At 41.2% G+C, this 25102-nt stretch overlaps 1 protein-coding gene across 1 annotated transcript in view; it reads left to right on the plus strand.

Annotated features, from left to right (window-relative positions):
- Window positions 1-25102, plus strand: part of TEC (tec protein tyrosine kinase) — a 123944-nt gene that overhangs the window by 62469 nt on the left and 36373 nt on the right. The window contains exon 4 of the mRNA XM_079153926.1: window positions 23816-23920. Coding sequence (XP_079010052.1) covers window positions 23816-23920 — 105 coding nt within the window. The remainder of the gene's footprint in view (window positions 1-23815; window positions 23921-25102) is intronic.

A 25102-nucleotide genomic window follows, 5' to 3' on the forward strand; every position in this document is an offset into this window, starting at 1 on the left:
ATTACCATTTACTACAGTGAAAGATGCAGAGCAAAATGAGCAAAGGGGAAAGGCACGTGGGGTGTATCTGGAGTCCTATTTCAGTGGAATTACATAGCACAGAACTTGCTTAAAACCTCCAGCAATGAGCTGCAACAACATGTGGCATATTGCCTGCCTACCCCCTGTGAAACTCACTAGAGACTTGGTATCCCAGGTTTTTGTTTTTTTGTTTTTTTAATTTTTTTAGTTGTCAGTGGACTTTTATTTTAGTTATTTATTTATATGCAGTGCTGAGGATCCAACCCAGGTCATCACACATGCCAGGCAAGTGCTCTACCACTGAGCCACAACCCCAGCCCCTCCCAGATTTTTTTTACTGAGAGCTTGTTGCATAGTAGGCACACTCTGCCTAGTAGGCCCCCAAATTCCAGGCTTCCAAAAGAAAAGCAGGTGTTCAGTGTAAATTATTAAAAAACAAAATGAAACAAAACAAAAAAACCCAAAAAACAAAAAAAAGTTTAGGCTCAGTGGGAATGGTAGGACCTTTCCCAAATCCAGGTTCTCAGATGCCAAAAGGCCAACTTTGAAAAGGCAAATAGGCCTTTCTAAGAATAGCAGGTCCCAGCCTGCTGTGTTAACTGTTTCCTGCACACTGGCCAAATGTAAAAATAGAGAAGCAGATTGAGAAAGGATGGAGCCTGTCTGTTTATCATTTTCCCCCTTTTCCCCCTAAATGTCTGCAGAGAACTTGATAGAGAGTGGGTTTCTAATAATGGGTCTTGAGCAGTACAGATCCTCACTCACACGCCCCTCCTCTGGGTCTCTAACGTGAGTGCTTCTGTGTTTGGAAGTTTCTGTGGGCTCACCCAGACTGCTGTTCTCCCAACTGTGATGAAGTATGAGTTGCTTATCCTGCGTGCCTTGGTGTAGCTTCATAACCCCAACCCTGACTCCTCAGTGACTTTTCTCTTTTCAAAGGCCTTTATATGAGTACATTGGAGTAGCTGAGGTCTGCTATTTGTGTTTCTAGTGGAAATATTGGTTCTTTTGTTCCACAGCCCCAGACACCTTGTCTCAGACTCACTTGTACATGAGTGAACTTTAACTAGAAGTGGAACAGTTTCCTGTGCCTGGCCACCTCAGTGTCTGGCTCACATGTTGGGGCCACACCACCCTTTGTTCTCATGCACAGGGGCTGACTGAATTGTCTGTGCTTATCCAGTTATCACAAGGACTTTCCAGGGTGTTCTGCTGTCACAGTTCTGGGAAGGAGCAGACCATTGCTACCACGAACTGATGATAACCCAGGTTCCTTTTTCGCTGAGTTGCTATGACAGACTGACAAAAAGAAAACACCAAGAGCTCACCTCTTTATTTATTTATTTTTTTTGGTCTGACTAGTTCCACCCATTCTCTAGTGAAGTAAAACATTGTTTTCCTGTCTTTGCTTAGTTATTTTTCCATTGCTTACTTTAAGGTAATGGCCAGGTCTGGTCTTCTTTAGAGTTAGGAGAAGCACATGTTCTGGCAAATGCAAGAAGCACTGGTTCTGACCTCAGGTGACCCACTTTCAGATCCTGGGCTCTGACACTCACTAGTTTTTATGAGACTGGACAAAACGCAACCATTTTGTGCCTCAGTTTCTTCATCTGTAAGATGGAAACTATAATAGTTACTACCTCAAAGGGCTGCAGTGCGGTTGTTTGAAGTGATACATCTAAAAGGAACAGTAAATGAGCCTGGCATGGAGTGAGGCTTTTGAAGAAAAGCTAACAAGTTGCTGCTATTGTTAACTCTCAGGATATCAAAATGCATTCTTTTTTTCTTTTAGTACCAGGGATTGATCTCGGGGGTGCTTAACCACTGAGCCACATCCCCAGCCCTCCCGCTTTTCCAAAAATTTTTATTTTGAGACAGGGTCTTCCTAAGTTGCTTAGGGTCTTGCTAAATTGCTGAATCTGGCTTTGAACTTGTGATCCTCCTGCCTCAGCCTCCTGGACTGCACCACCATGCCTGTCAAAATCCATTCTCTTTTTGACTTGCTGGTATTGATTTAAGTAAATAAAATTCCTGACTTTCAACTTCACACTCCTTTAAAATTTTAAGAATGCTTAATTTAATAATACATTAATACATATTATTATAATATTTTTAGTCAGCAATAAAAATGTTAAGATAATTATTTGAAAGAAGTCATAGTGTGGCAGGTGACAGCCTGTCCACTTTAAATCAAGCCACCACCCTTTACATTCAGGCAGCCTGGGGCTCCACCTGTGACTCTCCCTGATGTGAGCTGAGCAACCACTGACACTCTCTTGGTTGTTGGGGGAGAGAGAGAATGATTTCCCTTCACTTGGCATGGAGACCCTCCCTAGCCTCCCCCCTAGCCTGTCTCAGCAGGTGGAGGCCAGAGTCATGAAAACTAAATGCACACACCTGTTCATGTTCTCTTTAAAAGCCTTCCTGTCAGGCATGGTGGTGCACACCTGTGATACTAGTGGCTCGGGAGGCTGAGGCAAGAGGATTATAAGTTTGAGACCAGCCTCAGCAATTTAGTGAGACCCTGTCTCAAAATAAAAAATAAAAAGACCAGGGATGTAGTTCAGTAGCTATAGCTCAGTGCCCTTGGGTTCAATCCTTAATACAAAAAAAAAAAAAAAGAATTTTTTTTCCCCTGTGCAGATGATAAAAAAAAAAAAAAAACAATAGCTGCACTACTTCTTATTTGTACTTGTCCTTTTCTGTTTATGTTGTGCTTTTCAAAACCACAACTCTTAAGGACTTTGTTTCCACATATTGTTTGCTAATACTTCATTTTAATAAACCTTGAAACCTTCACACACACACACACACGCAGCCCTCTCCAGACATAGAACATTTTGCTCGCCCTCTTTCTCTTCTCTGCCCTCTTTCCCTGTCCTCCTCTATGCTGTGTTCCCTCCTCTGGAATCCCACCTCCTTGCTCTTAAGTCCCTGCCTCTTTGACAGCCCGGCCCTTCTTGGTGCAGTAAATTGTTGGCACATATCTCCTCACGGGAACTCCAGGGTTTTCCTGCTTCTCGTCTGACAGCTCCTTCTGTCTGTCAAGGACTGCTCTCCTCAGTGTAGGGGTTGGGGATAGGCTGTGCAGAATTTTGTGCAGAGTGTGCCTTTTCCCCCACAGCCTGGCCCACATTTATTGTTGCTTATATTCTTGATCACTGCCATTCTGACTGGAGTGAGAGGGACTCTCGGTGTAGTTTTAATTTGCTTTTCTAATTGCTGGAGATGTTCTGGTCAGAGGGCTAGAGCTGTCATTCTGTAGGCTCTTCACATCCGCTTAGGAGCATGAGTAAGGACATATCTGCCTGATTGAGTCCCCAGCTTGTGTCCACGAGCACTTTCATCAAGCAGGAAGTTGACCTCATCAGAAGACCCTCTCCATGCTCCTGTGTTCTGGCCCTGCCCCTGACCTCCTCACTCGCCATCTTTCCCTGGCTGCCTAAGCCCTTCGACTTCTCCCTTGCTATCTCATGTTTTGGCCAAGATGGCTGGTAGAGGTCTAGACATCTTGTCTGAATTGAAAGCTAGAAGGAAGAGAAGCAGAAAAGCAAAGGACTCCTCCCACCTGAGTCAGCCTACCTTTTGATCCCTCCAAGACTTTTTTGCCTGTATCTATCTCATGGACCAGAACTTAGCCACATGGTTGTACCTAGCCACAAAGGGAGCTGAGAAATACAGTATTTTATTCTGGGCACCAGCATACCCAGTGTAAAATGAGTTTTGTTACTGGAGAGAAGTGAATGCTGTGGGTAGACACCTAGCGATCTCTGCCACATCCTGTTCGGCTCCTCTTTCCATTCTTGTCCTTCCCTAGTGTGTTGCACACAGTGACCACAGTTATGAAAACGCAAATATGCTCTTGGCCCTCCCCTGTCTAAAACCCATCGAGAACTTCACGTTATCCCCAGTGTCAATCTCAGAAGCCCTCAGCACGACCTGTGGGACACTGGATGCCCCCTGTGTGCACAGGTCTGCAGTCCCTTCTTCTCTGTCACCCTCCCTCTCCCCCATCTATTTACCCCTTGAAGCCACCAGCACCCTCCCTCTCAGAACCTGTGGACCAGCTGGGTCTGCTGTCTCACTTCTCCCCTCCGAGGGGTTCCAGCTTGCATATCACTTCCTTCCTATACCCCCTGATCTTCCAGATTAGATTAGATTTCCCTGTGTAACATCATCTTGCATCTTGAACTAATGTGTTATTTCAGTCTGTCTTTTAGCTTTGCAGAGGCATCGTTTAGCCCAGTATTCAGCCTATGGTAAATAGTCAGTAAATGGTTTTCAACTGTTTGGGGTGGAATTCAGGTTCAAGGAGAATTTGATGTAGTTCATATCTGGTTAAAGAGTTATACATGAAAGAATGAGGGAGAGATAATCTTGCTGGTGTTTAGAGGTACAGATCCAGGACACACATGAGAAGTTGGGGTTAGAGAAGTGAATCAACATCTCTAGTTCATTGAGTGCTGTTTGTTCTAAAAGGAGGCAGCTTCCAGAGGGGAAGGCAGTGGGCTTTGAAGTGTCACCAGCTGTGACACTGGGCATTTGGTTAAACTCCGAGTCTCAGTTTCTTCATCTGTGAATGTAGAAGATGCCTACCCTGCCCGCCCCCACAACATGCCTCAGACAGAACATTACAAACTCTTCTCTCAGTTTAGTTTAAAGACATGAAGTGATTAAAAGAATGAATGTCACCTGTAATCCCAACAGTTCAGGAGGCTGAGACAGGAGGATTGCAAGTTCAAAGCCAGCCTCAGCAAAAGCGAGGTGCTAAGCAACTCAGTGAGACCCCGTCTCTAAATTAAAATAAATAAATAAATACAAAATAGGGCTGAGGATGTGGCTCAGTGGTTGAGTGCCCCTGAGTCTAATCCGTGGTTACCCACCCCCCCAAAAGAATGAATGTATTTTTACCTTAAAAATCGAGATGATGGAACATATTTTTCTTTTTTATCATTTCCTTGTTAGGCCTGCATGTACATTTTGCACAGTGAAAACCAAGATCAGCTTCTGGGCTTTGGCCCAGGAGGGCTTTGGAGATGTTTTTAGATTTTTTTTTCTTCCTTCTTTTTTTAAACAAATACTTTCATAGTGTGTAGGGGAGGAAAAATCTTTTTTTTTTTTTTTCTTCTGCCCATTTTAGTTTTCCTGGTGGGGACTCTGTAAGTTAGACTGCCTAAAGATGGATTCACAGGGGAAAAGCTTGGGGGTTTCATTTAGTAATTCCTACCTGTGCACGAGAGCCTTCAACAAGGAGAAGGAAGGCCCTGAGAAGCTTATGTGTAGCATGAACAAAGAGTAGAAAGAGGCCAGATTGTAAAACTGAGATAAGAAGATGGGGTTGGGGATAGGGCAGTTCATGTGGAAAAGTAACTGGGGTTAGTGAGCAGGGTTGTGCCTATAGATTTCTCTCCATCTCAGCTCCTCCTCTCTGACGATAAGAATGTATTTCTTTCTGTTAGTACAGGAACCTTTCATAACTATAGGAATAAAAAGGGAGGTCACTGTGTTCTTCCTGCATTTGCTATGTTTTAAATGCTTGTAACTCAAAATAATCCTATATGCCAGTGTGACCTATTTGGGGTTGGTGTACTCTGCTCCCCTACTAAGTGCCTGTCTTATGCCAAGCATGGTCCTACATGTTCTATTAGTATTAACTTTAATCCTCTTGACTGTATGAGGTAGATGAAGTTATTATTCCCATTTTACAAAGAACTGAAGAACAGAGAAGTTGAGTACCTTTCCCAAGATCACACAGTCAGTATGTGGCAGAGCTAGGAACACAACAGAGGCAGTCCGATTTCAGAACTCTGAACTATGTGCTCTACCGCCTCTGGATAACTTTGTAATACTTTTTGGTTGTCCTAATTGTGTTTTTGCATGGGAATCAGACATTAATCTTTATATTCACAGAATATTAATTAGCTATCAAGGAAGCCTCACAAGGACTGGGGTACAGCAGAGCAGTGGAGTGCAGCAGAGTGGTAGAGTGCCTGCCCAGCACATGCAAGGCCAGGTTCATCCCCAGCCATGGGGTGAGAGGGAAAGCCTGACAAATTGATAAAAATGTGTCTTTGTGGGCTGGGGAGATAGCTTAGTCTGTAGAGTGCTTGCCTTGCATGCACAAGGCCCTGGCTTTGATCCCCAGCACTGCAAACAAAACAAAACAGAACAAAACAAAACAAAACAAAAAAACACGTGTCTTTGTAACATTTCTCCTACACTTTGAAGGAAGAGACATTTTTGAAAGGGGTTCCTTGCTCTGGTACGTTAGAGGCTGGGGTTATCCAAGCTCGACTGTGGCTAAGGTAAGGGGGAGGTGCTAATATAGTCACTTGCTGATTCGGTCTTGGTTTCATACTGTAAGACAGAACTAAAATAACAGCCTCAAAGGGTAAAAATAGTACAGTCACATGCGGCATCAATGTCCTTTTTAAAAACAGCTTTACAAAACGTGTGAAGTAAAGATGAACCTCTTTTCCTTATTAAAAAGAGTATCGGTGCTGGTAGAGAATCATTTCTTTTACCCTCCTCTAATTTTGGGGAACTCATATGTTCCATGACCCAGTGAAGAATCTCATTCAGGCCATTTTCTTTTGTAAGATACATTCTCATTTAATCTCAGTTCTCAGAGGAGCCTTCTTGAAGTCTAGAAGGTAGGTATGAGAGATGTTTCTTAAACAAATCTAGTAGATTTTGCTTTTCTTTTTCCTAGGGACAGTATGTTTTTGCAAATAATAATAGTATATTTATTATGCAGTTACCATTTGTTGGCTATGTTCCAAAAGCTTTACATGAATTGTTGCTTTTAATTCTTACTACAAACTTAACAAAGTTCTTGGTGCTGTTATTCATTTTGTAGCTAAACAAACAAGAGGCACAGAGAAGTTAGGTAACTTATCTAAGGAGACACAGTGAGTGAGTGGCAGATGATTCAATCTCAGCGTGGCTCCAGAGCCTTTGCTGTGAAGCAGTAGCTCTATTATTAAATGTTCTTGCTGGTGCTTACCTAATGAGAAGTAACAGATGGAAAACAAGATAAGGTGGTTTGTCCTTTTTCTTTATTTGTATTTTCAGAAGTTACCCCCCATTTTTTTTTTTTATTAATTATTAAGGGCATGGTTCCTCATTGCCTTGAAGACTAAGTACAGCCCCTTAGCAGTATCTGCAAAGCCCTTCATAATCTGCTCCCATCCTCCATTCTCCTCTCCTGCCCAGTCGCCCCCCACCCCTTCCCCTTCAGTTCATCTTAACACAGGCGTCACTCTGTGAAGGGCCTGCGGCCCCCAGACCTGCTGTACCATTTTGTAACTACAGCTTTTTGCTTGTGATGTTCTCTGTATCTGTAATGTTCTTTCCTCTTTTCTTTGCTGGGAAAATTCTTATTCCTGATTTCAGGCCTGGCTCAAAGAGGTACCTCCCTAAAACTGCTTCTGATTATCCCCTGGATGAATGAAACTCTTCTTTCGTGTCCCTCTGCTGTCAGGAAAGAACTGGTTCCTTAAGCACAAGAGCTGTCTTACTGACCAGATGCTTCATAACCGTTGAATAAAAGAGCTGAAGGAAGGGAGTACAGGGGAGAGGATGGAAAGGCAAGAGGATATTTACTCAATTCCTGACTTTAATATCCTATCTAAGGAAAATATTACTTTGATTTTGAGACAGTCTTTTCAGTAGGGTTTCTTTCATTTCAAAACCAGGAATGAAATGTTTACAAATTGTTAAGTGTGCAATCATGAAACCTGTGAAGCATGCAACAGGGAGACTGTTATCATCTTGGCAATCAAAGTAGTGTATAATTTAAAATGGTTCTTATTCTGTGATAACTGTCTGATTTTTACTAAGTTAAATCTAATTCAAATTTCAATGTTTTTCTGGGTCGTCAACACCAAATATCAGTTGAATTCTGATAGTGCTGAAAGCCAGTGGTGATCACACCAGGTGGACGACATTGCTGCACTTGTAATAGTAGAGTCTGCCAAGGGCGAGGGGTATTCCACAGAAAGTCACACCAATAGTCACTGCAGTCGTGACATGTGGAAGTTGGGAAGAGTATAAGCTGCTTATATTTCAAAGCATGAGACCTGGCAGTGGGATCCACGTTGTCCAAACAGAATGACCTGAAATGACAGTATTGGATCATTTTTTGTCCTTACAAAATGGCAGTTTATTATGATTCGACCTAATATTCCCTTAGTGAATTGATAAGAAAAACCGCTTCTCTTTCTGAATCTGCTTCAGCCAGTGCTTGGTAATATTGAGGTTTCAGATATACTCACAGTGTTACAAAGTAACCCACACAGTTCCTTTGAGCCTTCCAAGGTCTTGTGAGTGGGGTTGAATGTGATGCCTGTGCACCACTGGAAGGGAGGCCAGACCCGAGGAAGAGAAGCGCATATAGTGCTCCTACTGCATACTGCAGGTGCTGGTGGATCTCAGTGAGTGGGTGTCTCTTGGCCAGTGGGGACCTAGATCTGATGGACATCTCTCAGAATGGACAAGATATTTTGCAATGAGGATTAATTTTTACTAGAGCAGTTGAAGGATATTTGCATTCACAAGGGAATTAAGAGGGAACATTTCAAACATACTTGAGAGTAGAAAGAACAGTACAGAGAACCCTTTTTGCCCATCGGGTTGCCGCAAAGCCCGTGCTGCTCTTCCCCCACCTCCATTACCTGTAGCAAATCCCATCCGCTCCCTTATCTTGTAGAAATCACATAATTTCCTCTATAGGTGCTTCAGTATACATTTCCCAAAGTCAAGCGGTCTCCAGCTTAAGAAGAACCATAAAGCTCTTACCACGTTTCTAAATGTATTGACAGAACTTCCTCGATGCCATCAAGCACCCAGGCAGTGGAAAAAATTGCCTTTAAAATAACTTTATGTAAAGAATGTTCCCAAGAGGTAGGTTGACTTCCAAAAGTTTACTGTAAATTGATATTTGCAATACAAGTTGAATGACCGTTCCTATAGAAACCATAGTAAAAGCAGTGATTGGCACGCCCTAGGCCCAGAGGAGCTCCTGGAATACATAATGAGGAAATTCCCTGTTTTTCTCTTTGAGTATCTTACTAAGTGGAGAGTTGATGGGCAGTTCATCCTTCACTGGAGACCTGCTTCTAAACCACGTTTTCTTTTTCTTGCTTGTTCTGTTATGGTGATGCCTTCTCCCCACAACCCCCTCCCTTGTAGAAGCAAAAGGAAGGAGACTCTCCCAGCAGGCTGATTATATTCACTGGAAAAGAAAATGACACAGGAGGGGATAGTACCCTTTTGTAGGCAGCAAACAGTAATAGAGGAGCCTCATTATGTGTGGTTTAGTATTTTATAGGCGTTTTGGGGGAAAAAACAGCAATGTAATCTCCTTAATAGGGGAGAGAACTAGAGAAACGTATAGGGCAGGTAGTAGTGCAGTTAAGGACCAGTTTAGTGCTCCACCTTTGCAGTGCTCTAGTGAAGCTCTGTTACATGTTAAATGATTGATATTTTCAATTCGCTTTTGTGCACATGCCCTGTGCCCTCCATTAATACCAGATAAGCAGTAGAGGGGTTTCTTCGTGGAGGAACTGAGCAGGTCTGGGCAGGGTGGAGGCAAAGTCCTGGCAGGCTGTGAACCCCCTCCTTCATGCCTTTCCAGAAACCCAGGCCCGGGGCAAGACTGTGGAGAATGCCACAAGGGTGTCCACTCCCAGGACTGGATTATCTCTGGTGGGGACGCTGGGGCAGGAGGGTAGGAATGACATCCCTGGAAGGATAGTAGTCATAGGTTTTGTTCCACATGCAAAGGCCACAGGATTTGAACACTGGGTATTTGAGTTACTGGTTGCCCCTGCTACCCACCACCAATGTCAGAAATTGTGTTTTCTATCTTGCTGTTTTAACTCTCATCCGCCTAACACTCACAAAGCTTATCTCTCCTAAGTTCCTCTTGATAGGAGATTGTGTTTATGTGATTCTAGTTATTTCAACTTTCACAAAGATATGAAGTGTCATTTCAAAAACAAAAGCCCCAAATGCTGAACACATGATATGCACATGTGCGCATGTGCGTACACACACACACACACACACACACACACTCTCTCTCTCTCTTTCTCTCTCTCTCTCTCTCTCTCTCTCTCACAGACACACAAACATCCTAGTACAGAAAGTGCAGCTGGTGAGTGTTGTTTGTAGAAACTCAAGAATTGAAACCTAGGCTAAAGGGCTTTCTTTTTCTTTTACTGCTAAAAAATTTAAAAGTAACAAGACTTGCTGCAACACAGCCAATGACCACCATCCCTTGTGGTTGTGGAATCCCTTGGCAGTAGTTACTGGATCTTTGAGGATTGTAACTGGACTACAAAATACAGTGAAAATATATTGCCAGAAATTATAATTGCCTACATCAGTACAATCTTAACTGAAGATTATTTTCTGATTCTGGAAATGGAATTTTACCTTCCGGTTTCTTACAATTTTTTTTTCTTTAAAAATTTAAAAAAATTTGTTCTAATTAGTTGTACATGACAGAATGCATTTATACATTTTGATAAATCATACATAAATGGAGTATAATTTCTCATTTTTCTGATTGTACATATTGTAGGATCACATCAGTCATGCAGTCATATACGTACATGAGGTAATAATATGTTTCACTCTACTATACTTCCTACCCCCCTACCTCTTCCCCTCCCTTCACTCCCTTCTACCTAATCTAAAGTAACTCTATTCTTCCCTAGTGCCTCCCCCGTCCCCCATTGTGAATTAGCATTCACATATCAGAGAAAATACTTAGCTTTTGGTTCCTTGGGATTAGCTTATTTCATTTTCTTGATATTCTCCAACTCTATCCATTTACCAGCAAATGCCATAATTTCATTCTTCTTTAAAGTTGAGTAATATTCCATTGTGTGTGTGTGTGTGCATGTGTATCACATTTTCTTTATTCATTCGTCTTTTGAAGGACGAATAGTTTAGCTATTTTGAGTTAAGCTGCTATCAACATCAATGTGACTGTATCACTGTAGTATGCTGATTTTAAGTCCTTTGGGTATAAACCAAAGAGTGGGATAATTTTCAAATGGTGGTTCCATTCCAAGTTTTCTGAGGAATCTCCATACTGTTTTCCAGGGTGGCTGTACCAATTTGCAGTTCCACCAGCAATGTATGAGTGTACCTTTTCCCCACACCCTCGCCAACATTTATTGTCGCTTGTATCCTTGATAATTGCCATTCTGATTGGAGTGAGATGAAATTTTTGAATAGTTTAGATTTGCACTTCTCTAATTGCTAGAGATGTTGGATGATTTTTCATATATTTGTTGATTGATTGTATTTCTTCTTCTGTGAAGTGTGTGTTCAGTTTCTTAGCCTATTTATTGATTGGGTTATTTGTTTTTAGGGTGTCAAGTTTTTTGAATTCTTTATATATCCTGGAGATTAGTGCTCTATCTGAGGTGCGTGTGGTAAAGATTTCCTCCCAGTCTGTAGACTCTTTCTTTACATTGTTGACTGTTTCTTTTGCTGAGAAGAAGCTTTTTAGTTTGAGCCCATCCCATTTATTGATTCTTGACTTAAATTCTTGTGCTTTGGGGTCTTATTAAGGAAGTTAGATCCTAGACTGACATGGTGAAGATTTGGGCCTACTTTTTCTAGTAGTAGACTCAAGGTCTCTGTTCTAGTGCTTAAGTTTCATCCTCTTTGAGTTGAGTTTCATGCAGGGTGAGAGATGAAGTTTTAATTTCATTTAATTACAATATGGCTTTCCATTTTTCCCAGCACCATTTGTTGAAGAAGCTATCCTTTCTCCAGTAAATGTTTTTGGCACCTTTGTCTAATATGAGATAACTGTGTTTATGTGGGTTTGTCTCTGTGTCTTCTACTCTGTACCATTGGTCCACATGTCTGTTTTGGTGTGAATATGATTCTGTTTTTATTACTGTAGCTCTGTAGTATAGTTTGAGATCTGGGATTGTGTTGCCTCCTGATTCAAATTTCTTGCTGAGGATTGCTTTGGCTCTTCTGGGTCTCTTATTTTTCCAAATGAATTTCATGATTGCTTTTTCTAGTTCTATGAAGAATGCCATTGGGATTTTAATAGTTGCATTAAATTTGTATAGTGCTTTTGGTCAGATGGCCATTTTGACAATATTAATTCTTCCTATCCAGGAGCATGGGAGGTCTTTTCATCTTCTAAGGTCTTCTTCAATTTCTTTTGTTAGTGTAGTCTTTTACCTCTTTTGTTAGATTGATTCCCAAGCATTTTATTTTATTTTATTTTTTTGAGGCTACTGTGAATGGGGTAGTTTTCTTAATTTCTTTTTCAGTGGATTAATTGCTGATGCATAACAACACACAATTGAATTATGGGTATTGATTTTATATCCTGCTACTTGGATGAATTAATTTGTTAGTTCTAGAAGTTTTTTGGATCTTCTAAATATAGCATCATCTCACTGGCAAATAGTGATAGTTTGAGTTCTTTACCTATTTGTAGACCTTTAATTTCTTTTTTCTGTCTAGTTGCTCTGGCTAGAGTTTCAATATAGACATTTTTTAACATCCTGTTTTTATTCCTTATATTACTTTAAAAACCATAAATTAAACCATGTTTATGTCTGTAACTACTAACTTCTCAATGCAAAAGCTTTTTTTTTTTTTTTTTTTGTTAAAGCATAAAAGCCCATTATAAAATGTAAAGTACCCATGGAAGTAAATATAATGAACTGGTTAAGAGAGGAAGAAAGATACTGGGATGCCATGTTTTTGTTTTTGCTTTTACTTTTGTTTTCTATTAGAATTTCATCCTTGGTTTAAGAAACAAAAAACAAAAACAGGCAATTAACTAGAAGCACTTTAAAAATTTTTTTATTCTACTTTTTCTGACCCGGAAAAGATCTGTATCAAAATTATTCTCAGTATGCACATGAAAAATGTCAAAGCCATCTTGAGGTTTTCCTTGTTTTTCCTGAGTAAAGGCTTTGAACTCTGCTCAGAGTGGAAAGGGAGGACCACTCTTAGGAATGAAGTGACTTTTCTGACTCACTTGGGATTTTGATAGTACAGTGCATCACTTTCTATTTTGTTGAAGAGTTGACTGGACCTCTTCACCTTTCAGTTTTCCCCATTCGAATTTTCCTTGTGAATATTATTATTCCTCTCCTGAACCTTAGCAAATGTCTGGTTGTGAATTTTTTAAGGTCAAGGAATTTTGTATGTTTTTATGTCCATTGTGGTACTTTGGTGTCTGGATCTTGCAGATAACAGAAGAACCTGGAGTATTTTTGATGAATGTGACTAAATGAAGGACCAAAGTGAGTTCACAGATTAAATCCAAATAAGAATTGTCATGAGGAACGCAGTGAATGTTCACCAAAAAGTTTGGTGCTCTGTATGTATGAGGACTGCAAGTTTAAGGAACTTAAAATTTTGCCTTCTTAATTTGATTAAAATATCTTATTCCCTTCAATAACATTTTATGTGTGTGTGTATGTGCATGTGTGTGTGTGTATAATTTTTTATTTTTATTATTTGCATTTCCTGGGTGGTTCCTCATCACTCATCATGCCATATCAGTAGTCCCTATTTGGATTTGGATTTGGATTTGTGGTCTGTTTTTATTGTTGTGGTCTACTGAGAAAAAACAGGAGGCTGATTGAATATCAAATAATTTGGAGGTGCTGCATAGGACTTACTGATAGGATAGAGTATATATACCGAGGTTCCCCACAGTTGGACTTGAGAGAAGAGGCAGGAGAGAGTGTCACATGTCCTGAAGTCATGAGGACAAAGGATGCTAAGAGAACTGAGGTAGAAGGATTCCATTCCAGCAAACACCCTGTTTAGCACATGCCAGTGACATTAATTTCACCTTATTTGTTGTGCAGCTTTGTTTGTATATTATTAATGAATTTGCTTTAGTGTATAGTTGTATAAGGGCTGTAGGCATAAGAAAATTTCACTGAGTTTATGATTGTACATAGTTAAGTGGTATCAAGTGGCCCAGGTGAATGTGGCACTTAACAATTTAGGATTGGAATTAGGTAGAGTTCAAATCCTAGGTTACTGGGCAAGTTAATATGTTCTTCAAGTCTTGAGTTGTTCATCTATAAAATGGGGTGGCAGTAGTTCTCATGTTTATAATGCTGTGAGGTTATCTATATAAAAGGCTAAGACAGTGTCTGGCTCATAGTGCTCTGTAGTTGTTAGCTTTGGGTCACAAAGCATAATTTCTTTAACAAGAATCCATAACAAGAATACATAAACATTGAAGTTTGAAAAGTCTTGAATCAGGTAAAAACTTTGGTGTTTTTGAGAGATTTGGATTCAGTTTTGGCTTAGCCTCTTATGATCTTCGGCCAATCTTAAAACCTCTCAGATGCAGTTTCTTACTGCCTAAGGTTATTGTAAAAACTAACAGGGTATGCTACCATTGAGGAAGTGAGTTTTTATTAGTCAGGGTTCTCCCGGGAAATAGAACCAATGAGATATATGTTCATATATCATACATACATATGATGTATATGTACGTATATGGGGTGGGGGGGGAGGGAGAGAGAGAGAGAAAGAGAATATATGTATAAGAGATTCATTGTGGGAAGGGGCTTATGTGATTATGGAGGCTGAGAAAGCCCCACAATCTGTTGTCTGAAATCTTGAGACCCAGGGAAGCCATGTGGTATAGTAGTTCACCCAAGTCCAAGGCCTAAGAGTCAGGGAAGCCAATGGTGGAACTCCAGTCTGAGGATGAAGGACTGAAACCTGGAAATGGGGAGGAGGCTTATGGCCTAAGCCCCAGAGGTCCGAGAACCAGGAGCTATGATGTCTGAGGGCAAGAGTAGGTGAATGTCCTAGTTCTTCACTTTACTTATTCTGTTTGGATCCTCAGTAAATTGGATGATGCTCACCCACATTGGAGAAGATAAATCTTATTCACCAATGATTCAAATGTTAGTCTTTTCCAGAAACACCCATACAGACACTCAGAAATAATATCTTACCAGCCATCTGGGCACCCATTTGCCCAGTCAAGTCAACACATGTATTTAACCATCACAGAGTTCCATGTGCCTGACACTGTACTCAGCACCTATGTTCACTATTTGTAACCCCACCAAATAGTTTGGCAAAGTAAGTAGTATTGTCCTGTTTCTACAGAAAGATAAACAGTGGCACAGAGAAGAGGCAGGGGTTGTCCTAGGCCATATGGGTTGGAAGTAGCAAAGGTGATGCTGGAATCAGGAACTGCTTATCTCCAAAGCTCATGCTGTCTACCTGAGATCCTACTGCAGTGCAGAGGAGATTCATCCAGATTTCCCTTGTGGCAGGACACTGGAGGTAGCCACAGCAGGAATAATAGTTATGATATGGGAATGGGTGGGATCATTTAGAATATCAAAGAGAAACTCTGATAAATCATTGTGTATAATGGGGACTCAAGGTGCCTAGGAGAAAAGTCAGGAGGATATCCAGAAGCATATGACTAGGGTTATTTGTTTAAATTCTTTTGTAATATAATTGCTTGAATTCAAGATTGATATTGGTGTTATTAAAATTCTGACTGGGTGCAGTGGTGCATACTTGTAATCCCAGCAGTTTGGGAAACTGAGGCAGGAGAATTGCAAGTTAAAGCCAGCCTCAGCAAAAGCAAGGCACTAAGCAACTCAGTGAGCCCCTGTCTCTAAATAAAATACAAAATAGGGCTGGGGATGTGGCTCAGTGGTCGAGCACCCTTGGGTTCAATCCCTGGTACCAAAAAAACAAACGAAACCCCCCAAAAACAAAACTTATGAGGGTTCTGGAAATTTAAGGTAAATGGTGTATCTTGTAAGACTTTCTTGGGGACAGGATTTTAAAAAAATCTAACTTCAGTTCTGCCATTCAGTTGGTGTACAGTTTTACGTAAGTTATATTCTGTCTGTCTGTCTAGTTTCTTGGTTTGTGCTGGTTGTAGATGGTTATTACTTTCCTCATTTTCAAGCTTTGCAAAGAATACAGAGGATGTGCAAGAGAGAACACACACATGCACACACACTCTAAACACAGAGCATTGCTCACATAAGTGCCAGGCCATTTTAGTGTGGAGCATTCAGAAATGAGCATGAGAAGCTCTTATCTTCATTCTGATTTCTCAGCGAGCAGTAGGGCAAAGATGTCAGAATAGAAAGGGAATTTACTCCCAAAAAATAAGGACTTGGATATTTCTCCTTAGGTCATAATATTCAGAATAATTTATAGTATATCTTATGATTCAATTTTGTTTTTGAAAGAAATTTCAAGGAATGGTCTAGGTGGAGAAGAACCTGCATGTTCCTTCTCAAGATTAACTGTGGTAACTGCTCAGAAGTCACCTCCCAAAGTTCCTAAGAGTTACTTTTAAATGGCCTCTCTGGTGTGACTTCGAAAGGCTGGTGTGCCAAGATGTAAAGTGGGCTGTGGGAGTCAGTGCCTGGGACCAGAGATGGAAGGAGCACATGGCAGTATGAGTAAATTGGGGCTCCTTGTGGTGAGCGTCCTTCAACATGTCTCGCTTCCAGGGCCACCCTGAGATGTGGTCAGAATGAGGTGCTCCTGTGAATACTGTAAAGCAGAATCCCCTCTGTCTCTAAAGGGGTGCCATGCATTTCTGAGCACTAGCCCCATATTTTCAGTTCTCTCCCCACATTTCCAGCTGGTTCTGCTGTCAAACATTGCCCAACCTTGCTCCCTCAGACCTTATTGTCCTTCAGTATTCTCTGTCATGGTTCATGGTATCTCTGCCTGCTGCTCGCTCCAACTCAGAATCCCTGAGCCTGCCTCTCTCCTTCTTTGCTCTTCATTCCCATTTCTAAGGTCACAAAGCTTTGTGGATTCTGCCTCCTAAATCTCCCCCTCTCCTACGTTGTCCCTGCTTGCCTTACCCTCCTACCGCCATGACTTGATTCAGAAGCCCATTACCTCTCACCAAGAGTTAAAACGGGAGAAAGTGCACGGGGCTAGATGTAGAGAATGAACGTCCCCTAGCCAGCCTCCCTGTGTCCACCCATTGAGTTATCTTTTCAAAAACATGCCTTGGCATAGACCTCCTCAATCCCCCCTTACAGCCACTCAGGATAAATCTAAGCCCCTAAGTCTGGCCTTTAAGCCTCTTCCTAATTTAACCTCAAACAACCTTTCTGATGTCATTTCCCACACTGCCCTGAGCCATCCTGAGCCTTGGCCACAGTGAATTTCTTTCAGTTCTCAGAATACTCTGTGCTTTTTTTGTTTTTGCAGCTTGGAGCCTTCTTTACTTTCTTTGCAGGGAAATTTATCCTTTAGAAACAAATCAAGTTGTCACTTCCTCCCCCAAGACCCCAACTTGTCCTGGGCCTGTCATTGCCCACAGTACAGTGACATACATATCATACAAACTACTTTATCATTACTAGATTATGACTCACCCCCCCCCCCCCACTTTCCCCTCCATTCACCATATTATTGTGAAATTCTCTCGTAGAGACCCTCACTTCCCTTTCCCTAGCTTTGAGACTCCAGCATTGTGCTTGGTGCCTAGTTGGTGTCCAGTGAGTGTTTACTAGTAGAGTAGATAAAATAATGAAAAAATAACTTAAATTTTGGACATTTATATGCTAATTATATAGGAAGATGTTTGGATAAGAAAGTCCAAATATTAATGTCTTGGGTGACTGTACATCACAAAGTCTAGGGTGAATAAGTCAACCCAGTATCTAAGCCATCTCAAATTTTCTGCAGATTGAGCAACGCCTGACATCTGCTTCAGTAACTGGGGCAGGTGGTGGGTGGTGATGGGCATTTTGGAAGCAGACTACAGCCTGCTGTTAACAAGCTGGCAGGTGAGAAATGCCACCTAAGAGCAGTGTCTGCACAACCCCATAATGCCAACAGTGATTTCCTCCAGAGCTGGGGCTTAGGGGTCATTAGATTCTTCCTTTTGCCATTAGTATTTTCTACAGTGACTGTGTGTGTCTTGTTAATAGGTGGGTGTCACTCAGACAGGTTTTTACACTCATTAACAGGGCCCGAACTCTGGAGCCAGGTGGGTAGCACTGTCTGAGGAGACCTTGGAGCACCATGCAGCAGCTTCTTTATCAACTGGCCCCTGCTCGCCTTTCCTTCTTGCCTCAGGCACCTTGTGCTTTAGCCACTCTGGTGTGTGTGTGTGTGTGTGTGTGTGTGTGTGTGTGTGGTGTGTTTTGCTTTCAATTTAGCAAATATTTACAGGTCTTGCACTATGGGCCAGACACTCTTTTAAGTGCTTTGCAGTATTAGTTCATTTAATTGTCATAATAAATTTGTGGAATAGGTACTATTATTATTCCCATTTTACAGATGAGGAAACTGAAGTCATGCCAGAAATGTTTTTCTTTTCTTATGTTGTTCATTCTGTAGGATTTTTCTCTCTACTGTCCCTCTTCTGACATGTAATCATAATTCTCTGTGTTCTCTTATCATCTTTTTTTGCTATACAGCACCAACTACATTGTATAATGGTTTTCTGGTTTGTTCTTTCCCTCAGGAAAGCTAGGGAAAGTTACTTAATTTTGTCTTTATCTGTAATATGGGTATCATAAACCTTACCTTGAAGGGTAACTATGAGGATTAAAAGCTCCTGGCACAATTCCAAGATGACACGTGCAGGAAATGAACTTTTCCTATCTTGTCTTTTTGTGTTCTTTGACACAAGCAGTTTAAATCAAGGCGAAAAGGAAGGAAAACCAGGATGACCGAAGTCAAGGCCACCAAGGGAGAAGAGAGATTTGGCACTCTCAGATGCTCAGAAAGCGGATGCCAACTCAGAAAAGACGGTTGGGCTTGGTCATTAGTGCTGTTTTTGAGGAGAGTTTGAGCAGACGGTGAGGTGAGAGGCAGATTGCAAGTGGTTAAGGAGGAGTGGGCGGGAAGGAAATGAAAGCTGGGGGTGCAGTCGTTTTCTCTTTCAGGAAGGGAGGAGAAAGCTCAGGGCATTAGTAGGACCAGAGAAGACGTCTTGGCTTGGATGGGGAGATTGAATGAATCTGCAGACAGAGTAAATCCTTGGAGGAGAGCAACTGGGGAGAATGCCTTTCTCCCTGTCCTGGTGCACCCAGAATTCCTGTTGACCCCCTTGGAGTTGGCTCCATTCATTCTCTTACATCCTTGCAGCTGGGGCATCCTGGGGTCCAGTGGGCCTTGGGGTCAGTTGAGGTCCTTGGGTTGTGCGTGTAACTTGTCTTTGCAAGATGATCTTGCCTCATTTGTAGAACAGGCATAATTCTTAGCTCCCAAGGATTTTGTGAGCACAGAATGAAGTTCTTCTGTCAAATGCCAGCTCAACTGTTGAGTACATTTAATCTTCTTTTGGAGACAAGATAAAAGAGAAGAGAAAAGGGCAAAATCTTAAAATACTGCTGAACTGCAGGGGCAAGAAGTTGGGAGGGTTCTCTCAGAATTTTTGCTGTCTTCTCCACAAAGCAGGGAGGAAGATTGTCCCCCAAGGTGAGGGGAATGGGAAAGATTTGCAGTTCTCACAGAGCTGCTGGTCTCCATGAGGCCGCCAAGTGCTCTCCACTAGAGATAATAAAAGAACTGAAGAGCAGTGGTGAGGGCCTGGCTTAGGTGTAGAGAGGACAGGGGATCTTCTGCAACCAGGTGAGAAGGGACTTGGGAAAGGTATGGACACAACCAGGGACTGATGAAAATGTCAAGGGGATGGGATATTAGTGTGTGTGTGTGTGTGTGTGTGTGTGTGTGTGTGTGTGAGAGAGAGAGAGAGAGAGAGAGAGAGAGAGAGAGAGAGAGAGAGAGAGAGGGAGAGAGAGAGAGAGGGGACACTCTGGTGAAATGTCAGGGAGCTGCTAATGGCAGGAGATGGCTGGTCAGCCCCAATAGAACACTGTTTTTACTTCTTTTTCTTTTCCTTCTACTTATCATATGAACATCTACCAAAGGGGGGAAAACGACCTTAGTCATTGTACAACATTTTGTGTGGAATGCATCGTTATTCAGCAAATGTTTTTTATTTCTATATTGTATTTATAATCATTTTAATGGATATATGATATCAGGTTATCCTTGCAGATACTACTTTGTGTTCCTTTGGATTTCTCCCTGGAGCAAATTCCCAGATGTGACATTACCATGCTCAAGGGTGTGGATGATGGCAGAGGGGAGGGGTGGGGCGTTCTTGGTATGCCATTCGTTAATTGCTCCAGGCAGATGTGCAGAGAGCAGGGAGGGAGGCCAACAGGGAAGTAAAGAAGAGCATTCAACACTAGAGTCCCCGGGGAGCTCTCCGAGAGCACCACGGTCCACCCTGCTGAGCTCTGTGTCCACCTGTACTAGAGGCAGCTACACAGGAGGAGGAGACACAGCTGGTTGGATTTGCATCTGTGATTGTGTCAGTGGAGCTTTGATTAAGTTTTTGTCTTTGATACTTTTTTGTTTTTGTGGTGCTGAGGATTGAACCCAGGGCCTTGTGCTTCACTCTACCAACTGAGCTGTATCTCCAGCCTCCTTCGATACTTTTCTTTTGGGGCACTATTACCAAGAAGGTGGAGAAATTGCACAAGGTGGGAGTCTGGGAGGGGAAGGCAGCAGTGAAAGGGAGTTTATTTCTCTCTTCTGGAGCTTTTTTGAGGCAAGGACTGAACGATTTCATCTTTTAGAAATTTAAGGGTTGAATGGTTTTGATTATAATCATCACAGTGTATTTTATTGATTACTTTTAGTTATACATAAATTAGGATTCATTTTGACATAAAAGTATACAATATAATTTGCTCAAATTCAGTCCCCAATACTTCTCTTTCCCTTCCTTCCTCCCCCACCCACCTCCACCCCATTTCCTTCCCTCTATTTTACTGATCTCTCTGCTATTTACTTATAGTCTTTTTTTAAATTTTAATTAAAAATCATAAATTTACATAGGGCAATGTTGTTCGATTCATTTTGTTATTTTTTTCCCTTCCCCCCTCCCCTCCCACCCGTCTTTTCCCTCTATACATTCCCTTCTTCCTCATTCTTACCACCCTCCTTATCCCTAACCCTAAACCTAACCCTAACCCTAACACTAACCCCTCGTACCCACCCCCCCCATGTACTCATCCGCTTATCAGCGAGATCATTCGTCCTTTAGTTTTTTGAGATTGGCTTATCTCACTTAGTGTGATATCCTCCAATTTCATCCATTTGCCTGCGAATGCCAAAATTTTGTCATTCCTCATGGCGGAGTAATATTCCATTGTATATATATGCCACAGTTTCTTTATCCATTCATCAATTGAAGGGCATCTGGGTTGGTTCCACAATCTGGCTATAGTGAATTGAGCAGCCATGAACATTGATGTGGCTGTATCTCTGTAGTATGCTGATTTTAAGTCCTTTGGGTATAGGCCAAAGAGTGGGATAGCTGGGTCAAATGGTGGTTCCATTCCAAGCTTTCTGAGGAATCTCCATACTGCTTTCCAGAGTGGCTGCACTAGTTTGCAACCCCACCAGCAATGTATGAGTGTACCTTTTTCCCCACATCCTCGCCAACACCTATTGTTGCTTGTGTTCTTGATAATCACCATTCTAATTGGGGTGAGATGAAATCTTAGGGTAGTTTTGATTTGCATTTCTCTTATTACTAGAGATGTTGAACATTTTTTCATATATCTGTTGATTGCTTGTACATCTTCTTCTGTGAAGTGTCTGTTCATTTCCTTAGCCCAAAACCATATGCAACAGAATGAAATTAAACCCCTATCTCTCACCCTGCACAAAACTCAACTCACAATGGATCAAGGACCTCGGAATCAGACCAGAGACCCTGCATCTTATAGAAGAAAAAGTAGGCCCAAACCTTCAACTTGTTGGCTTAGGAGCAGACTTCCTTAACAGGACTCCCATAGCCCAAGAAATAAAAGCAAGAATCAATAACTGGGATAGATTCAAACTAAAAAGCTTTCTCTCAGCAAAGGAAACTATCAGTAATGTGAAGAGAGAGCCTACAGAGTGGGAGAATATCTTTGCCACTCATACTTCAGATAGAGCACTAATATCCCGAATCTATAAAGAACTCAAAAAACTCTACACCAAGAATACTTATAGTCTTTTAAAATTAGGTCTTGTGAACATACATAATGGTGAGATTCACTGTGGTATATTTATATATCCACATGGGAAAATTAGGGCAGATTCATTCCACTCTTCTTCCCTTATTGCTTCCCTCCTTCCTCCCCCTCAGTCACCTTCCTTCACTCCACTGATCTTTCCTTTCTCACTCTCTTTCCGCCCCCTTATTTTGGACTAGTTTCCACATATCAGAGAAAACATTTGACCTTCAACTTTTTGGGTCTGGCTTATTTCACTTAACATGATAGACTTCAGTTCCTTCCATTTACTGGCAAATGCCATAATTTCATTCATCTTTATGGCTAGTATTTGATTGTGTTTATATACCACATTTTCTTCATCCATTCATCTGTTGAAGGGCACCTCGGCTGGTTCCGTAGCTTGGCTATTGTGAATTGTGCTGCTGAAAACATTGATGTGGGCTGTATTTCTGTAGTATGCTGACTTTAAGTCTTTGGGATATATACTGGGGAGTGGGATAGGGTCATGTGGTGATCCTATTTCTAGTTTTTTGAGGAATCTCCATACAGCTTTCCAGAGTGATTGCACTAATTTGCAGTCCCACCAACACTGTATGAGTATACCTTTCCCCCCATATTCTCCCAACACTTATTATTATTTGTATTTTTGATAATTTCCGTTCTAACTGGAGATGAACTCTCAATGTAGTTTTGATTTGCATTTCCCTGATGGCTAGAGATGTTGAACATTTTTTTCATTTATTTATGGGTGATTTGTATTTTTTTTTTTTTTTTTGAGAAGTCTCTATTTAGTTCTTTTGCCCATTATTAAATCAGATTATTTGCTTTTTGGATATTAATGTCTGGAAGAACAAGTGACAAAAATCTATCATTCCATAGGGTTCTCTCTTCACATTCTTAATTGTTTCATTTGCTGTGCAGAAGTTTTTTAGTTGGACTTACTGATTTTTATTTTGCTTCTTGAGCTTTCGGAATCTTGTTAAGGGAGTCAGTTCCTCAGCTGACATCTTGGAGTGCTGGCCTACATTTTCTTGAAGCAACTGTAGAGTTTCTGGCCTTGTTTTAGGTCTTTGATCCACTTTGTGTTGACTTTGTGCAGGGTGAGAGATGGGGGTCAAGTTCCATTCTTTACATATGGATATCTAGTTTTCACAGCATTTCATGTTATAAAGGTCATCTTTTCTCCAGCATATATTTTTGGCATCCTTGTCTAATATCAGATAACTGTATTTATGTGGGTGCGTTTCTGTGTCTTCTGTTCTTTTCCACTGGTCTGTTCCACCAAAACCAATACCATTTGTTGGTATAATTTGAGGTCTATCGTTGTGATGCCTCCAGCATTGCTCTTTTTCCTCAGGATTGCTATTCTGGGTTTCTTATTTTTCCAAATGAATTTTAAAACTCTTTTTTTACTAGTCCTGTGAAGAATGCCATTGGAATTTTGATGGGGATTGCATTGAATGTGTGTAACACTTTTGGTAGCATGGCTATTTTGACAATGTTAATTCTACTTCTCCAAGAACATGGAAGGTTTTTCCATCTTCTAAGGTCTTCTTTAATTTCTTTATTCAGTGTTGAATACTTTTTAAGAGCTAAAGGAAGATATGATTTAGGTTATTGTTAAGGAAATTATAATATTTTGAATCAGTAATTTCATCAGCAAATATTACCATTAAAACATTTTTCTTATATCTTATGATTGTAATGCTTCTTCCCCTTTTTTCTTTCGACAGAAAAAATACAGAAAGGGGTTTATTGATATTTCAAAAATCAAATGTGTGGAAATTGTGAAGAATGAAGATGGTGTCATTCCCTGTCAAAATAAGTATCCATTTCAGGTGAGCAGGCATATTTTTGCAACAGTGCGACTCTGGACTTTCTTTCACCATCTTTCCTATTTGTCACTGGTTTGGTGGCTGATTTTTAGGTTCACTTACCACTTTAATAGCAATTGCTTTTCTTCATGGACTACTCAAATCATTGTTGAAACTTGATCTTGTTTTGATTGTTATGTTCTGCCAGTGGTACTGAGTCTCTCAACCCCAGGTCTTATCTATTAGTGTTCAGATTTATCACTAGGGCTGAACAAAGTATAATGAAGTTTTCTCTATGAATTTGACAAACTGGGAAGTGATAAGAGTCACTGTCAATCAGAAATGAGATGCAAAGTGTGCTTGTGGTGGAAAACAGAGTATTAGCATTATATGTTAATTGAATGGTATTTTTAAGGGATACTCATATATTTTATTTTTTCTCCTTACAATGATCGTGAACACAAAGGAGGTAAATATCATACTCTTCTTGCTTATGACTGAAGAAAATAAGGCTCTGAAATGTTAAATGACTCATCCAGGGTCACTTTGTGAATTAAAAACAGCCATGTACACACACTCACATCTTCTTGTTCCCAAGCAGAATGGGTACCAGTCCTAGGCCACTCCAGGGGCATGGCAGGATCTTGGGGCACATGTGCCCTGAGAATTCAGGAGTTGGACTCTGATGTTCTAGAGCCTACTGCAGACAGCACAGGACGCTGTCCAGCACCGGACGGATCCCTTCTCTGGTTGAGACCATTTCCATGCCTTCCTTTGAGCAATGTACATCTGTCATGGAAGTCATCTTTTGTCCATGGCTATGGTCTCACCATGACTGAGGGCCAAACTGCAAAAGTCTCTTTCAAGATGATATTGTAGTGGAATTTTGGTTGCTTTAAAAAAAATGTTATTTTTGGTACTGGGGATTGAACTCAGGGCATTCTGCCACTGAGCCACTCCCCTAACCCTATTTTGTATCTTATTTAGAGACAGGGTCTTACTGAGTTGCTTGTGCTTCGCTGTTGCTGAGGCTGACTTTGAACTTGTGATCCTCCTGCCTTAGCCTCCTAAGCTACTGGGATTACAGGTGTGTGACCCTGCACCTGGCTACATTTTGTTTTTTAAGAGTTTTTTTGAAAACATTTTCCAGTTTGGGGAATCAATATCACCTGGATGCAGTGGGCTAAAACATCCAAGCTTTAAAAC

Source organism: Sciurus vulgaris (genome assembly GCF_902686455.1).
Source record: "Sciurus vulgaris genome assembly, chromosome: 9".
Taxonomy (NCBI): domain Eukaryota; kingdom Metazoa; phylum Chordata; class Mammalia; order Rodentia; family Sciuridae; genus Sciurus; species Sciurus vulgaris.